Source organism: Rana temporaria, chromosome 1 (assembly GCF_905171775.1).
Source record: "Rana temporaria chromosome 1, aRanTem1.1, whole genome shotgun sequence".
NCBI lineage: Eukaryota > Metazoa > Chordata > Amphibia > Anura > Ranidae > Rana > Rana temporaria.
Window position 1 is genome coordinate 634,028,735 of NC_053489.1, and position 17,560 is coordinate 634,046,294.

At 47.9% G+C, this 17,560-nt stretch overlaps 1 protein-coding gene across 1 annotated transcript in view; it reads right to left on the bottom strand.

Annotated features, from left to right (window-relative positions):
• Positions 1 to 17,560, bottom strand: part of ZBTB49 (zinc finger and BTB domain containing 49) — a 72,060-nt gene that overhangs the window by 9,317 nt on the left and 45,183 nt on the right. The window contains exons 5-7 of the mRNA XM_040335417.1: positions 14,184 to 14,257; positions 7,211 to 7,293; positions 6,966 to 7,127 (exon numbers count right to left, since the gene is read on the bottom strand). Of these exons, the coding sequence (XP_040191351.1) occupies positions 6,966 to 7,127; positions 7,211 to 7,293; positions 14,184 to 14,257 (319 nt within the window). The remainder of the gene's footprint in view (positions 1 to 6,965; positions 7,128 to 7,210; positions 7,294 to 14,183; positions 14,258 to 17,560) is intronic.

Sequence of the window (17,560 nt, forward strand, 5' to 3'; positions counted from 1 at the left end):
GCTGCATGTGATGGGCACAGTGGCTGAGTGTATTGGCACAGTGGCTGCGTGTGTTGGAACAGTGGCTGTGTGTGATGGGCACAGTGGCTGCGTGTGATTGGCACAGTGGCAACAATTGATGGCACAGTGGCTGCGTGTGTTGGTACAGTGGCTGTGTGTGATGGGCACAGTGGCTGCGTGTGATTGGCACAGTGGCTGCGTGTGATGGTACAGTGGCTGTGTGTGATGGGCACAGTGGCTGCGTGTGATGGGCACAGTGGCTGAGTGTATTGGCACAGTGGCTGCGTGTGTTGGAACAGTGGCTGTGTGTGATGGGCACAGTGGCTGCATGTGATGGGCACAGTGGCTGAGTGTATTGGCACAGTGGCTGCGTGTGTTGGAACAGTGGCTGTGTGTGATGGGCACAGTGGCTGTGTGTGATTGGCACAGTGGCAACAATTGATGGCACAGTGGCTGCATGTGTTGGTACAGTGGCTGTGTGTGATGGGCACAGTGGCTGCGTGTGATTGGCACAGTGGCTGCGTGTGATGGTACAGTGGCTGTGTGTGATGGGCACAGTGGCTGCGTGTGATTGGCACAGTGGCTGCGTGTGATGGTACAGTGGCTGCGTGTGATGGTACAGTGGCTGTGTGTGATGGGCACAGTGGCTGCGTGTGATGGGCACAATGGCAACAATTGATGGCACAGTGGCTGCGTGTGTTGGTACAGTGGCTGTGTGTGATGGGCACAGTGGCTGCGTGTGATTGGCACAGTGGCTGTGTGTGATAGTACAGTGGCTGTGTGTGATGGGCACAGTGGCTGCATGTGATGGGCACAGTGGCTGAGTGTATTGGCACAGTGGCTGCGTGTGTTGGAACAGTGGCTGTGTGTGATGGGCACAGTGGCTGCGTGTGATTGGCACAGTGGCAACAATTGATGGCACAGTGGCTGCGTGTGTTGGTACAGTGGCTGTGTGTGATGGGCACAGTGGCTCCGTGTGATTGGCACAGTGGCTGCGTGTGATGGTACAGTGGCTGTGTGTGATGGGCACAGTGGCTGCGTGTGATGGGCACAGTGGCTGAGTGTATTGGCACAGTGGCTGCGTGTGTTGGAACAGTGGCTGTGTGTGATGGGCACAGTGGCTGCATGTGATGGGCACAGTGGCTGAGTGTATTGGCACAGTGGCTGCGTGTGTTGGAACAGTGGCTGTGTGTGATGGGCACAGTGGCTGCGTGTGATTGGCACAGTGGCAACAATTGATGGCACAGTGGCTGCGTGTGTTGGTACAGTGGCTGTGTGTGATGGGCACAGTGGCTGCGTGTGATGGTACAGTGGCTGTGTGTGATGGGCACAGTGGCTGCGTGTGATTGGCACAGTGGCTGCGTGTGATGGTACAGTGGCTGCGTGTGATGGGCACAGTGGCTGCGTGTGATTGGCACAGTGGCTGCGTGTGATGGTACAGTGGCTGTGTGTGATGGGCACAGTGGCTGCGTGTGATGGGCACAGTGGCGACAATTGATGGCACAGTGGCTGCGTGTGTTGGTACAGTGGCTGCGTGTGTTTGTACAGTGGCTGAGTGTATTGGCACAGTGGCTGCGTGTGTTGGAACAGTGGTTGTGTGTGATGGGCACAGTGGCTGCGTGTGATTGGCACAGTGGCAACAATTGATGGCACAGTGGCTGCGTGTGATGGGCACAGTGGCTGCGTGTGATGGGCACAGTGGCTGCGTGTGATGGCACAGTGGCTGCGTGTGATGGTACAGTGGCTGTGTGTGATGGGCACAGTGGCTGCGTGTGATGGGCACAGTGGCGACAATTGATGGCACAGTGGCTGCGTGTGTTGGTACAGTGGCTGCGTGTGTTGGTACAGTGGCTGCGTTTGGTCGCATAGTGAGGCTGCAATTGATTTTTTTTTTTTGCTAGTCAGAGAAGGCATGGCTCAAAATAACACAAAGTGCTGATCACCTCAGTCAGCTTACCCCCCCCCCCCCCCCCAATACAGCCATTTAATTACTTGCTTTAACAGGTTCTGTTCTGTTCTGCTTACTTTTTAGTAGTCAGTAGTCTTCTTTGCAGTACTGACTGTAGCGTAGCACACTGCTGCTAGGTTCCTAGGCACGCTCGGGCTCCTCGTGACTAGTCCTTGCCAGCCAGCTCAGCAGACACAGCTCCCTGCGCAGTGCTGCTCCGAGTCCTCCCTCTCTCAGCCCGCCTCCGGCCGTGACGTCACGCGGCTCTCGGCGCTGGAATGGACCAACTTACTCCATAAGGGGAGTTAGTAAACAAAGAGGAAAGGGAGCCAGGAGGTGAGGAGCGCACTCGGCAGCCGCTGCCCGCGCTTACTACTAGTACTAGACAGTGACACACAAGTGTACTGGTCTGGCGGGCGGCGGTCGTGGCTGCCTGTTTGTCAGAACTGCGCCCCCCTCCTATACGGAATGGTAGCGCCCAGGGCACTCGCACCGCCCGCCCCTGCCTTGTACCGGCCCTGTCCTCATGTATGTGTGTTGCAGGAGACGCATCTGGTGGGTAGCAAGACCCTTAGTCTTAAGAAACCGTGGGTAGGTCATCACTACCACTCCACGTACTCCAACTATGCTAGAGGGGTCAGTGTCCTGGTGCTCAAATCACTCCCTTTTAAACTTCTTGATTTGGTCCTAGACCCAGAGGGCAGGTTTGTGCTGGTGCATGCGCTGATTCACAACCTCCCGTGGGTTCTGGTGGGGTTGTATCTCCCCCCTCCTGCCTCCTTGGGGGTCCTGGGGGTTCTTGCGGCCAAATTGGCGCAATTCCCCTGTGACAATGTGGTCCTGATGGGTGACTTCAACCTGGTCCCGGACACTGGTATGGACAGGTTCACCCAGTCGGGTACTACTTGCCAGGGACTGGCGGAATGGGCGGAAACATACAACCTCACAGACGTCTGGCGGTGGAGATACCCGACGGCTCGGGCCTTCACCTGTCACTCGGCCACCCATAGATCCTTTTCACGTATTGACTTGGCGTACGTGGGGGCGTCGGTTCTACCTAAGGTACGGGACATTACTATTCTTCCCCGCGGGATCTCGGATCATGCCCCTTTACTCCTTTCGTTGACCTTGACGACTGAACCAAACAGCACCCTATGGAGGCTCTCCAGATTTTGGGTCTCTGACCCGGAGGTGGATCCCAAGTTTAGGGACACTCTGCGGACCTATTGGGCGGACAATCCGGGTACGGCTGCGGAGACCACGGTGTGGGATGCCTTCAAGGCCTCCTCCCGGGGCCACTATCAGTCCATTATTTCGGGGGTGAGGAGGGAGCGTAGGGCGGAGCTCACTAGAGTTGAAGGGGAAGCAGTTAGACAGGAGGCCCTTTACGTTCGTACCCGTGACGCTAACCACTATTCCCATCTTCAATCCCTGGCACAACAGGCTGTCCTTCTACGGACGGCCTTGACGCAGAAGAAGCTTCTTCATCAGTCCCAGCGCATTTTTGAGCAAGGGGAGCGGACGGGGAGGCTTCTGGCCTGGCTGTCCAAGGAACAGTCGGGCGCGTCTGCTATAGCCCAGATTAGGGACGGGGAGGGGAACCTCCACTCGACTCCACAGGAGATCAATCAATGCTTTACGGATTACTACCAACAACTGTACAGCTCCAGAGTGGCATACGATGTGGCCGACCTGTTGAGTTACCTGGAGGAGGTGGATGTCCCGGTTCTCACTCCCTCTTCCGTGCGCAAACTTGACGCCCCATAAACTAGAGGAGGTACAGGCAGCTTTAAAAATGATGCAGGGGGGGAAGACCCCGGGACCGGACGGCTTCCCGGTCGAATTCTATAAACTCTATGAGGAAGACCTGGCCCCCAGGCTAAGGTCGCTCTTTGCTGGGGCATCGGAGTCGGGAGCGCTCCCGGACTCGATGAGCGAGGCAATAATCGTGGTCATTCCCAAACCTGGTAAGGATCCAACCCTGTGTTCCTCGTATCGTCCAATATCTCTCCTCAACGTTGACGCAAAACTTTTTGCGAAGATCCTGGCCAACAGGCTTAACACTGTAATTACAGCCCTGGTCCACCCTGACCAGACGGGCTTCATGCCAGGCCGCGGCACTGATATTAACCTTCGTCGATTGCATACTCACCTGGCACTGGCTGGCCCTGGTGACCTCGGGGTGGTGGCCTCACTCGACGCCGAGAAGGCTTTCGACTCGGTCGAGTGGGGCTACCTCTGGGCGGTTTTGACCCGCTTCGGTTTTGGTCCCCGTTTCATGTCCTGGATACAAATGTTGTATGCTCACCCTAGGGCGCGTATTCGCACTAACGGGTCCCTGTCTGCCTCCTTTCCCTTGGAACGGGGGACCAGGCAGGGGTGTCCGTTGTCGCCAGCACTGTTTGCCTTGGCCTTGGAACCTCTGGCCGCGCACATTCGGCGCGACCCGGGGGTCCGGGGGATCAAGGTGGGTAACTTGGAGGAAAAATTGTCCCTCTATGCCGACGATGCCCTGCTGTACCTGGCGGACGCTTCCGCCTCCTTGCGGAAAACGTTGTCACATTTTGAGACGTTCGGCCGGTTTTCGGGTGTGCGTATCAATTGGGACAAATCGGTCCTGCTCCCGCTCCACCAGTCGCTGTCCCGGGCGGACTCTCATACTCCTCTCCGGTGGGTGGACGAATTCACCTACCTGGGGGTGAGGGTGGGACTTGAGTCAGGGTCATACCTGGACAAGAATGTCCTTCCGATGCTGGACCTTTTGACCGAACGGTGTGCGACATGGCGTAACTTTCCCCTTTCACCGGTGGGTCGAGGGAACCTCATAAAGATGGTAATACTCCCCAAATTGCTTTATTTTTTTCGTCAGACCCCTGTCATTATCCCGAAGTCCTTTTTTCGACGGCTTGACAGCATAGTGATGGCGTTCGTCTGGGCTGGTAGCCCTCCCCGGGTTGCTAAGCGTACTCTTTATCTTCCCCTGTCGGGGGGTGGGTTGGCCCTCCCAAACTTTTTGGCCTACTACTGGGCGGCGGTACTGGTGACGGTCCGGTGGTGGTTTTCCCAGCCGCGACAAAATCCGGCAGTCAATCTAGAGGCGGCGATTTTGGGCTCCTATGCTGCCCTGTCCAACCTGGTGTTTCGGGGGTGCAGGGCCCATGCCTCTGTCACGGGGGCCCATGGCGACGGTGGTTCGGGTGTGGGCGTCGTCCAGGGCTCGAATGCTGAAACCGAATACTGTGTCCCCGCATACCCCGCTTTGGGGCAACCCACTTCTTCCCCACCTGAACACGGTCCCAGACCCGGTGGTCTGGGCCCGACGGGGGATCCTCACCCTCCGGCATGTGATGCCGGGTGGTGTGGTGATGCCCTTTCAGGACCTGTGCCGGACCTATAAGGTCCCTTCCTCTTTTAGCTTTAGATACGCTCAGCTGCGACATGCATTGGCGGCCCAGTTTCCGAATCCGGTGGCGCTTGAGTCGGACTCGATAGAGCGCCTCCTGATCTCGGGGGTCATGGGGAAGCCCCTCTCATCCCTCTACTTGAGATTTACGGTGGCGTATGATACGAACACGGCGGGGACTCTGACCAAATGGACTGCTGACATCCCGGATCTGGACGAGGAGATCTGGGAGGAATGTGTCTCCTCCTTTCTCCCGTCTATGATTGCCTCTAGAGACCGGTTCATTCAACTTAAATTTCTTCACAGGGCCTACTACACCCCGCAGAGGTTGGCTAGGATTTATCCCTCCAGGTCCCCGGAGTGCACCAGGTGTCTGGGGGACACGGGGTCCTTCATCCATATGGTCTGGTCCTGCCCTAAGCTGGATCAGTACTGGAGAGAAGTGGCGGGGGTCCTCTCGGATCGTTGTGGGATGGAGCTAGTGATGGACCCAAAACTGTTCCTCCTAAGTTACCTGGGTGAGATTGAGGGAGACAGGTATACCAAACTGACCATCACCTTTGCACTGTTTTATGCTAGAAGGGAGATCCTACTTCGATGGCGGGGCTCTGATCTCCCTACTGTGTCCTCCTGGCTGGCCACGATCAACAGAGTGCTCCCACTATATAGGTTGACATACGAGAGCAGGAATTGCCCAGCAAAATTTAAAAAAATCTGGTCGAAATGGATTGATTCCTCTGGCGACCTTGATGACTCCCCTCCTAATGTGTCCTGATTACTGAGGAGCTGTGGGTGGCCGGGGCTCCCTGCCCCCCTCCCTCCCTCCCCGCCGGGGGGGGCGGGGGGGTGACGGGGCCGGGGTGACGGCTGAGGGATGCCCGGATGGTGATGGCCCCCGGGTGGCGGGTCTTTGTCTGTGTTGTCTGTCCCATTGCAGATACTGCTGAACTACTTCCCCACCAAGGTAGCCCTATGTTTATGCGATTTATGTATGATTTCATGCATTCTTTGTCATCCTTGTGATCTTTGTACTGTCATTATTGTGTGTATGTTATTGTCTGTTACAAAAAATAAAAAACGTTTACTGTAAAAAAGATAATAAAAAACGAATAACAATACTGGGAATGCTATTGAGCATTCCCACTAATAAAAAACTAATAACAATACTGGGAATGCTATTGAGCATTCCCACTAATAAAAAATGAATAACAATACTGGGAATGCTATTGAGCATTCCCACTAATAAAAAACGAATAACAATGCTGGGAATGCTATTACTATTGAGCATTCCCACTATTCATAAAAAGCGAATAACAATACTGGGAATGCTATTGAGCATTCCCACTAATAAAAAACTAATAACAATACTGGGAATGCTATTGAGCATTCCCACTAATTATCCAACATGTTCTGCCTAGTCCTCTCCTGTGAACAGGAACATAACCCACTTGTCAAGACTTGACAAGGCTGTGTCTGTCCATGGACAATAAGAGAAAATATAATTGTACCTGTGTCCAAATATATATGGACCTAAAATGAGATTAGTCCTTCCCTCAAGCAGTATGATAAGTGGAGCTTCCCATAAGGTCTATGAGGACATGGACCTGCACTTACCACATGTCATACAGCTGTACGGTCGCTCTCCTGTGTGGCGGATTCTGTGCTTTATGAGCTTGCGGTACATGTTGAAGGATTTACCACAGTCGTCACAGGTGTAAAGTTTGTCTGTGGCGTGAGTCTTCTCGTGTTCCTTCAAGTTGCTGATATTACTGAAACCTAGCAAAGTGATGAGGAAAGCAGGTCACTCGACTTTAATGTGAACAAATCCACCAGCACTCATGTGTAATCAGTGACATTACCTCTCCCGCAGATATCACACAAGTGTGGTTTTTCCCCCGTGTGAATGACAATGTGGCGCTGCACATCACCAGAGACCGCGAACCTAGATAGGCAGAGAACCATCATGTAAGTAATCTGTCCATATAATGATTAGACATCCTATTTATTAAAACTTGAAGTACTGAAAGCACCAAAAGGGAATGTACAGAGGATTTGTATACATTATATTTTTGTATTCAAATTATGAATAAAAATGCAATTAAACAAACATAAAAAAAAAAAATTTTGTCAGGTTAACATGAAGTATTCATACTTTCTAATTTAATTTGCAGCCAACAGGTCTGAGTACTCTTCACATATTTAAGGGTCCATACTGTTCTCCTAAAAAAAGTTTTTATTTTTTTCAAAGCTTAAAGCGGGAGTTTACCCAAAAATCAACTTTCTGCAGTTAGATCCAGCATACTGCTGACAGCTGCAGTATGCTGGTCTTTTTTTTTTGGTACTTATCGTTTTAGCAGTATTTCTTCTATGGCTCCGAGCGGGGAATCTTTCGGGGAATGGGCGTTCCCGAAGGCAAGCAAGTTGATTGACGGCCTTTGATAGCGCGTCACGTCTTCCGAAAATAGCCGAGGTGACACTTGGCTGTTTACGGCGCCTGCGCCTGCCGTGTAGAGCTGACTGCGCAGGCGTCGTAAATTGCCGAGTGTCACTCGTGTGTATTTTCGGAAGCCGTGACGCGCTATCAAAGGCTGTCAATCAACTTGCTTGTCTTCGGGAACGCCTATACCAGGAAGTAATCCCCGCTCGGAGCCATAGAAGAAATACTGCTAAAACGATAAGTACCAAAAGAAAAAAGACCAGCATACTGCAGATGTCAGCAGTATGCTGGATCTAACTGCAGAAAGTTGATTTTTGGGTGTACTCCCGCTTTAAACTCTAGGCAGATATAAAAACACACATTATGCAGCTCTGTAATTATTAATACAACATTAAATGCATTTTTTAATACAAGCAATGTAAATGTCTAGATTGATATGGCATCAGCCTCTCGCAGTCCCTTTAGAGCAGGACTGGAGTGTAAGCTGTACAAGGAGTCAACCATTAAATTTGCTGACTGGGCTCATCACTGTGCTGCATATCTTTTCACTGTCCAGTCACAGGCTTATGCGGGCTCAGAGGAAGTGGGTTGCATGATGCTGGCCATCAGATGGAGGACATCTAGTAACATACAAATGTACTGCAGAGGAAATCTCCAGATGGAAGGTGAATGTCACAGACTTTGGGCTGCAGGAGAACAATTCCCTGTAGAAATCTGTATTTTATTGTGTTCTTAGGTTATCCAGACAGTCCAATATGTAGTATAAGATTTTATAATATTTTCTTTTTTAAACTATACTCTTGATAATAATGAAGACCTTTTTTATTTTTTATCTGAGGTCATCTTATATTAACCTGGTCTAACTTGTTTTTATCCTCTCTTATACAATGTATGATGTAATCTTTTGAGTAGTTGGATCCATGCTAAAATTGTTTATGTTAACCACTTGCCACCCGCCATTTAGCAATATGACGTAGGCAAAGTAGTTCTTTTATCCTGATCGGATGTCATATGACGTGATAAGGATAACTAGCCGGCGTGGCGATCATTGTTAGGGCGTGTCAGTCTGACACACCGCAACTCTGACGGAGACTCTTTACCACGTAATCAGCCAATTTTAGGAACTGCAACCATTTTTATACACAATCCCCCCATTTAACGCGATTAGAGGAGAGCTGTCCGGCTGCTCCTCTGACAGGGGGGTCTGTGCTGATTATCTAGGTGGCATCCCTAGACCACCAGGGATGCCACCAGGACCACCAGGGATGCCCACCACTTGTGACCACCAGGTATGCCATCCATGGCCACCAGGGATGCTAATCAGTGCCCACAATGAGTGAGTGAAAAACTTATATAGCGCTGCACATGCAAACTGAATCGCCTCTGGGCGCTTGTTTGACCACTTCTCCCTTGACCTCAGAAGAGATGGTTCTTGATCTTTCTCCTAAAGGCCAAGTGGTTCTCCTCCAAACGAATGGAGGTTGGTAAAGTGTTCCAAAGTCGAGGTCCTTGGACAGCAAATCTTCTTTCTCCTTTGGACTTGTATCTGGTTTTGGGGATTTGGAGTAGGTTTTGGTTGGAGGATCGCAGAACGCGATTGGGGTTGTAAGCTTTTAGTTTTTTGCATAGATATTTGAGGGCATTTCCCAAAATACATTTATGCGTCAGACAGAGTGCTTTGAAAGTGATTCTGTCTTTCACTGGAAGCCAGTGAAGGCTTCTCAGTGAGGTGAGATTGATTCCCAAGGTTTTTTCCCAGTCGCGCGGCAATGGATGCCAATCAGTGGCCATAATTGATGCCAATCAGTGCCAAACACTAATGTCTGCCAATCAGTGGTGCCCATCAGTACCATCCATCAGTGTACATCAGTGCCACGTATCAGTGCCCATCCATGCCCATCACTGCCACCTATCAGTGTGCACCAGTGCTGCCTATCAGTGCCACATTTCAATGCCCATCAGTGCCACCTATGTGTGTCCATCAGTGCTACATATCAGTGCCAGCTATCAGTGCCGCATATTAGTGCACATCATCAGTGCCCATCAGTGCCACCTTATCAGTGCGGCCCCATCAGTGAAGGAGAAAACATACTTATTTACAAAGTTTTGTAACAGAAACAAGAAAAAAAAAAAAAATTCAGTATTTTTTTTTATTTGTTTAGCAGAAAATAAAAATCCTAGTGGGGATTAAATACCACCAAAATAAGGCTTTATTTGTGGGAACAAAATGATAAAAATTTGGTTTGGGTACAGTGTAGCATAACTGCGCAATTGTCATTCAAAGCGTGACAGCGCTGAAAGCTGAAAATTGGTCTGGGCAGGAAGGGGGTAAACTTACTTTTAGTTTATGTTGGAACTACAACTCAATATTATTACCATATATGTGACCTTTTCTTTTGCTGCCACCATATGTACTTATGTTTGTTAATTGTTAAAATTCAATAAACGAATTTTACAAGTTATCCAGACAAAGCTGATCACTAATTGCTTTTGGCTTCTTCTGCATAAGGTATTCCTATTGGGGGATTGTCTAAGGTGGTCATTGTTATGATAATAAGATTAGCCCTACTGCCTAAGGTGACCTTTGTCTGAGATAATGGGAGTAGCCCTTATCTGATAGTTTGCTGTATAAATTCAATGTGTTTCTAAAAATAAAGCAGTCCTATTTGTGAAGTACTCCAGGACTGGCGTTGTCTGTTTTTTGGGGGTTACTTTAGCCAAATCCATTGGTCTCGTGTTCCAGTACTTGGGAAGCAGCTTCTTGGAGGAAATACCCAACAGGGTGTCCGGAGTCCGTCACAGTGAACATTCAAGAATTATTTGTGTTTTTTTCACTGTAAAGCCTCGTACAGACGACCGATTGTCCCGGCAGGAAAACTGGCAGGAGAGCATTTGACCGGGAATCCCAGCCGTGTGTATGCTCCCTAGCAGTTTTCCCAACAGGAAAACTGTCCGGGAAAAATAGGAACCTGCTCTCTATTTTCCCGTCGGGAAAACCGTCAAGAAAACCGGTCATCTGTATGCTTACCTGTTCCATCGGAAGCCCGTGCATGCTCGATAAGAGTTCGTCGCATGCGCGGTAGCATACAAGTTTACTGTGGGGTGTAGCAAGATGGTGGCGACAGCATTGAATGTGACAAACGTAGGCTCGTCATAGTCGATGACGTCGCCGCGTCCTTGCCGTTCTTTTGAATGGCCGTCTGTATGCACGGCAAGCTTGCCAGGAATCCCATCAGGAAAACCAAAGTTTTTTTCCTGATGGGGTTCCCGGCCGTGTATACAGGGCTTAAAATCTATTTCTTGGAGCACAGTAAGGACCCATTGCAGGTAACTGCAATTGCACACAGAAAACAATAGTTTTCTGCGTGTCATGTGCAGACCAGAATGCAATGTTACACTGCATTCCAAAGCACAACATTGCAGTTGCCTAACATCGCACTGCTCTGTTCAGTCCCTCATGTAACTGCACTAATGTGCATCTATATGAATGAAGTGGCACTGTACATTTCAAATAAAGTTTATTTAAAAAAAAGGAGCTGGGTGATGGAATAAATACACATCATACCACCCCCTTCCGCACTTGATCTGCAGTAAATGTCTGTTGCTAAACTTGTTAGCCTGAAGAAAACCCAGACTGCTGACAACAAGGTCAGGAGAGAGCGCCAAGGTCAATTATACAAATTTAAAGCAAATATATAAATATGGTTTGTAAATGGATGTCTTTTCTTTCTTAATGCTTCCATTTTCACAATATTCATATAGAGAGCAGTTTTGCATTAAGAAGATTTTTTTTTTTTATATATTTTAAATTAACCCAGATCTTGCTATTTTGCTGTAGATTGCACTCTAAAATCTTTTTAGATTGATACTTTGCTATAGCTACCCCTAGAACCCCCTTCAATCTTGTGTGCTACATTAAGTAGTATAAGCAATCCAAGGCCTGTCATTCATAAAAAATTAATGATCGTTTTCCTTAGCTCTGTAAAAATGGAAGCTTAAAATCAGTACAGTATATACAGTATCTCACAAAATAACTCAACACACAGCCATTAATGTCTATACTGCTGGCAACAAAAGTGAGTACACCCCTAAGTGAAAATGTCCAAATTGGGCTAGGCTATAAGAAGATTGCCAAGACCCTGAAACTGAGCTCCAGCACGGTGGCCAAGACCATACAGTGGTTTAAAAGGACAGGCTCCATTCAGAACAGGCCTCGCCATGGTTGACCAAAGAAGTTGAGTGCACGTCAACTTCTTTGGTCAATCCAGAGGTTGTCTTTGGGAAACATATGTATAAGTGCTACCAGCATTGCTGCAGAGGTTGAGGGGGTGGGGGGGTTTTAGTCAGCCTGTCAGTGCCTAGACCATACATCGCACAATGCATCAAATTGGTCTGCAGATGATGCACAAGAACCTGAGCACAGAGAAGGAGTATCTGTGGGGCATCCTCAAACAGAAGGTGGAGAAGCGCAAGGTCTCTGACTTCCACCAGCTCTGTGATGTCGTCATGAAGGAGTGGAAGAGGATTTCAGTGGCAACCTTTGAAGCTCTGGTGAACTCCATGCCCAAGAGGGTTAAGGCATCTCTTGGTGGGCTGTCAAAATAAGAAACGTCTGCACCTCACATGGGCTCCAAGTAAAGTTTATTGGAATAGGAAAATATCCAAAATGACACCAGCAATGGTCAAGGTAGACGAGTTTTACACAACAGAAATGTGCTTAATGATTACAAAGACATGCCTTATGCCCCGTACACACGATCCGAAAATCGGACGACAGATCGTCAGACTTCTTCGCTTAATAGTTGCAAGTAGAGATTGAATAGGTTTCTAAAATCATGAAAATTCTCGTAGCGACAGAAAAAATAATAATAATTGTGAGCAGACTGCAGTTCCTCTTTAAAATAATTTATATTGTACACTTTGACAGAATAATGGGAGGAGCTGCGGTGGCTCAACGCGATTGGCACTGCGCTGACAAGCCATTCACCTCTGCAGCTAGGGGTTCGGATCCCGGTCTTGGCTACATGTGAATTGAGTTTGGTGGTCTCAGCCCGGCTCCCGGTGGGTGTGCTATACAAGGTAAGCCTGCGCATAGTACGCCCACCCCCCTCCCACAAAAACCACCACACTTACACGCACTCGAAATTGGGTTAACATGCACGCACTTTGACCACGCGGTCTCTAAAAAGAGAGGCGAAGGACTAACGGGGCTGGTTGAGTGGGCAGATCCTCTCACTCCCTTATAGGGAGTCCCTCTGCCCCGTTGGGCTTCAAAGCGGAGCAGGTAGGGCGGGCTGTGTCGGAGGACCCCCTCACGCACCCGCCATTGCCACCCCGGGGCATGGAGAAAGATGGTAGATTGCCTCTGGGGGAGGCCTGCCTACTCCCAACTCCTGCAGTCCGGCTCCTCTCTCGAGTACACACAAAAAAAAAAAAAGACAGAATAATGAATGAATATACAAAAGTATTATACATTCTCTTTAAGTAACAGATAGTAGTAAGTATAAATATAAATCTGCAATTGAAGATTTTACCTCCACCACCACCTGCTGTTAAAAATAAGCCCTGAAGCAGTTCTGTATCAGACCTGTTGTATGGTAACATAACCTTAGTGCAGGATCATGGTACATCTAGTAGCAGTTATTCACATTCAATTGCACTTGTTCTGTAATGCTAAATGCTTACCAAGCTACTTAGAATGTCAAGAAGGTATGTTCCTGATACTCTAGGAATGGAAGAAGTGGCCTGGTAAGCTATGAAATGTCTTCAACATTACAGAACAAATGCAGTTGACTAACTATTAGATATACCATGAACTGGATAAATGAGAACCTTCACAGAAGAGATAATAAGATACTTTAATAAATTAGGGCCTATTCACACCAATGTGATGCATCAATACGCACGTTAATGCAACACACTGGGGGACATATACAAAAACTGGAGCACTCAGAATCTGGTGCAGCAGTGCATGGTAGCCAATCAGCTTCTAACTTCAACTTGTTCAGTTCAGCTTTGGCAATAAAACCTGGAAGCTGATTGGTTTCTATGCAGTTTCATCAGGTTTTGTAAATCAACCCTAACGTAACGCGTGTTACGTGCACTGGAGTGGTGCATTCTCATTGGCACCCCAATGTGCTTTCTTGGAGTACTGTTGTTTCATCACACAAAAGAGTGGTGCACTGCAATGCCAAAAATGCTGCATGCACAACTGTTGGCCTGTTTTGGTGCAACAGGATCCTCTAGTGCCAAGAAATTAACATGCAACACAACGCTTGCATGGTTAACTTTCTGCAGTGGACAGGGCTGGTGTGAATGGGCCCTAAAATGATCTGATTAGAGCGAGCAATGTAGAAAGAAAACGATTCATATATGTGAAAAAACCCTGTTGATACCTTTTGCCACAAATTTCGCATATGTATGGTTTTTCCCCAGAGTGCCTTCGTAAATGCGTCTGAAGATTTCCAGCCTGCAAGAAAGACATTTGTATCATGGTCTGCACAATAGAGAAGCCAAGGACTGAAAATTATGTTTCTTTTCCTTTTACTAGGGAACACAATTTGAATTATTTTGTCTCATAGAATTTATGTTTAGGGCAAATTATTTGTTTATTTTCACCATATTTCAACATCGGGTCCATTTTGAACTTAAAGAGGAGTTCCAGCCCTGGGGAAAGAAATAAATAAAAAATCAGCAGCTACAAATACTGTAGCTGCTGACTTTTAATATAAGAACATTTACCTGTCCAGAGAGCCCACGATGTCAGCACCCCTAGCCAATCTTCGGATTGGCCTTTGGGTGCTGTCCCCACCATCTCCACTAAGGGAACCCGGCAGTGAAGCCTTTACGGCTTCTCAGCTGGTTAACTACTGCTCAATGAGCAAAGCGTGCTTTCTAATTGGCCCAGTGGTGGAGGAATAAGGAGGGGGGCTGAACTTCAGAGGGATGGCACAGCGGCGCTGTCCCCAGAAGTCGGGGAAGTGGTGAAAGGTGCCAAATGTGGACCCGGAGGGGGGGAACAAATAAGCAGAAGTTCCACTTTTGAGTGGAACTCCGCTTTAACCGCTCTAAACCTAACATGATTTGTTGTTTGGTTTGGAAATAAACTTTGTGCCAATGGTATCTTTATTCTCCAAAAGTAACCCATACACATACACTACTTATTGGCCCTCTAATCTATATTTAATGAAAATGTTTCTTGCAGCGTTTTTTGGCTGCCTTAAAATGTTTTCTGTGAGTTCCTGAGTTCTCCTTTTCCCCCACACTTCCAATTGTTTGAAACAAACAGTGCATGTTAGTTGTGGTCATGTACACCGCTCTATGTACACTACACATTCTATAGTTCATAGTCCTTAGTCCAACTCAGGAATGAGCAAGAGAGGGTGGCCATGTTCCTAAATACAGTGGGACCACCCTCTAGCAAGAAGCTTAAAGCGGAGGGTTCACCCTCAAAATAAACTTTTTAGTTAACCTATCTCCAGCCTTAATAAAGGCTTGTAGCGTTGTCATTTTTTTTAAAATGTGGACACTTACCTGTCTTCAGCCTCACTCCCGGGTCTTCTTCCTTGCGGGGAGTTGGCGTGTCGCTCCTTTTCCCAGACGGGGAGCTCTGCGCAATGTCTCCTGGGAGTGAGTGTTGATCCTCCCAGGAGACGATTGACGCGCGGGTAAAGCGCGTCATCGCCTTCCGAAAATATCCGACGGGGACTCGGCTCTTTACGGCGCTATATGGCGCCTGCTGTGTAGAGCTAACTGCGCAGGCGCCGTAAAGTGCAGAGTCCCCCTCGGATATTTTCGGAAGGCGATGACGCGCTTTACCCGCACGTCAATCATCTATGCATCGTTTTAGGAACGCCTACTCCCCGGGGGAGCGAGAACCCGGAAGCCGGGTGAAAACAACGAAAAAACGTAAGTACAGCGAAAAAAAATAATAATAATCCAGCATACTGTTTATGTCAGCAGTATGCTGGATGTAACGGTATGTAGATGTTTTAGGGTGAACCCCCGCTTTAAAGTGGTTGTGAATCTTTGTGTTTTTTCACCTTAATGCATCCTATGCCCCCGTTTTACTTAGATGAGCCCCAAATCTCCATTAGCCCAATCCCGCGTTGCTTTCCCCCAGCTTGAGGCGGCTCTTCATTGGATGATTGATAGCAGTGCAGCCATTGCCTGCCGCCACTGTCCAACAAATCAATGACGCGGCTCGCCGGGGACAGGTCCGAGTGATACACTCGGCGGCGGCTATGGCCGCCAACTGTATCACTCGGGAGCGCGCAGGCAAGCTAACCCCCTTGAGAGAGCACTTCCCAGAGGGGGGTTACCACTCTGTGCAAAATGAACTGCAAAGTGGAGGTAAGTATGGTATGTTTGTTATTTAAAAAGAAAAAAATAAATAAACCTTTACAACCCCTTTAATAATAGCAACAAACGTTACTTTTTGAGTTTAGAATACAAACCTGAATAGATTTTTTTTTTTTAAACCAGAATTTAGTGTCACTTTAAAAAGGCAGAAACATTTTTTGCTAATTTTCACCACTTTTTTATGAACTGATCTTTTTGACATCACAGCTTTCCATGTCAATACGTTTTTTTGTTAAAAAAATATTTGATGCAAAATTAGGAAAAGCCCATGGCAGATATATGAACAAAAAAGGTCCCATGCTGTACAGGAAAAAAATAAATAAAATGTAAAACGATTAGCGAGCAAAGTGCTCCCTCTGCTGGTAATGACTCTTTATGACTCTGGGATTTTAGTAAAGCAGTGGAGCAACTGGGGAAAATGGTAAGAAAAAAACAGATCAATGAACAACCATTCTAAGAAAATTCACACCAGAAATGCATGTTTTAAACCACAATGTGGTGATATGATCAATAATCACATTAGATAGAAAAACAAGGCACAAAGCTGCAGGAGAACACAGTCAGATAATTCTAGAATAGGTTCACGTTTCTAAATATATAAATACACATTTTTGCAGGTAAAAAAAATTTACATTAAAAAAAAAAATAAAAAAAATAAGGAGCCTTTAAAGCACCACACCCTCGGTCAGCAGATCACAGCTGCAATGCCAGGTTCCTGCAGACTGTCGGTGTAGCTGTCTGCCTGTACCTCCGATATGGGTAGACAGTTACTGAATGACAAGAAGAATCAATGAATTACTAGAGCACTCACCAGCTCAAAGGATGTCGGAAGTAGTTCATTCATTCATTCACAGAACCCTGTGAATAAACAACATGCCTGTGTGGGCAGAGCACCGTGTGTCCACGTTCTTTTCAAATTATGACAGCGGGTTTCAGGGAGAAGATCCCCGGATCGCTGTCACATTTAAGAGGAGGATTGGGGAGAGGCTGCAGGAGTGGGAAGATGTTATATGTTCCACCATAAAAACGGGGGAAGCATGAAACATGCTCCCAATGATAAACTTATTGGCCCGGATTCAGATAGAGATACGACGGCGTATCTCTGAGTTCCGACGGTCGGATCTATTCGGCTGATTCATAGAATCAGGTTCCGCATAGATCTCCCTAAGATCCGACAGGTGTAAGTGACTTACACCGTCGGATCTTAGGCTGCAATCTCCCGCTGGCCGCTAGGTGGCGTTTCGTTTTTTGTATGCGACGAATATGCAAATGAGGAGTTCCGCCGATTCAGAAACAAATGCTCGCCCGTCGATTTTTTTTACATCGCTTGCGTTCGGCTTTTTCTGGCGTATAGTTACCCCTGCTATGTGAGGGTATGGCCGTCGTTCCCGCTCCGAGTTTTGAATTTTTA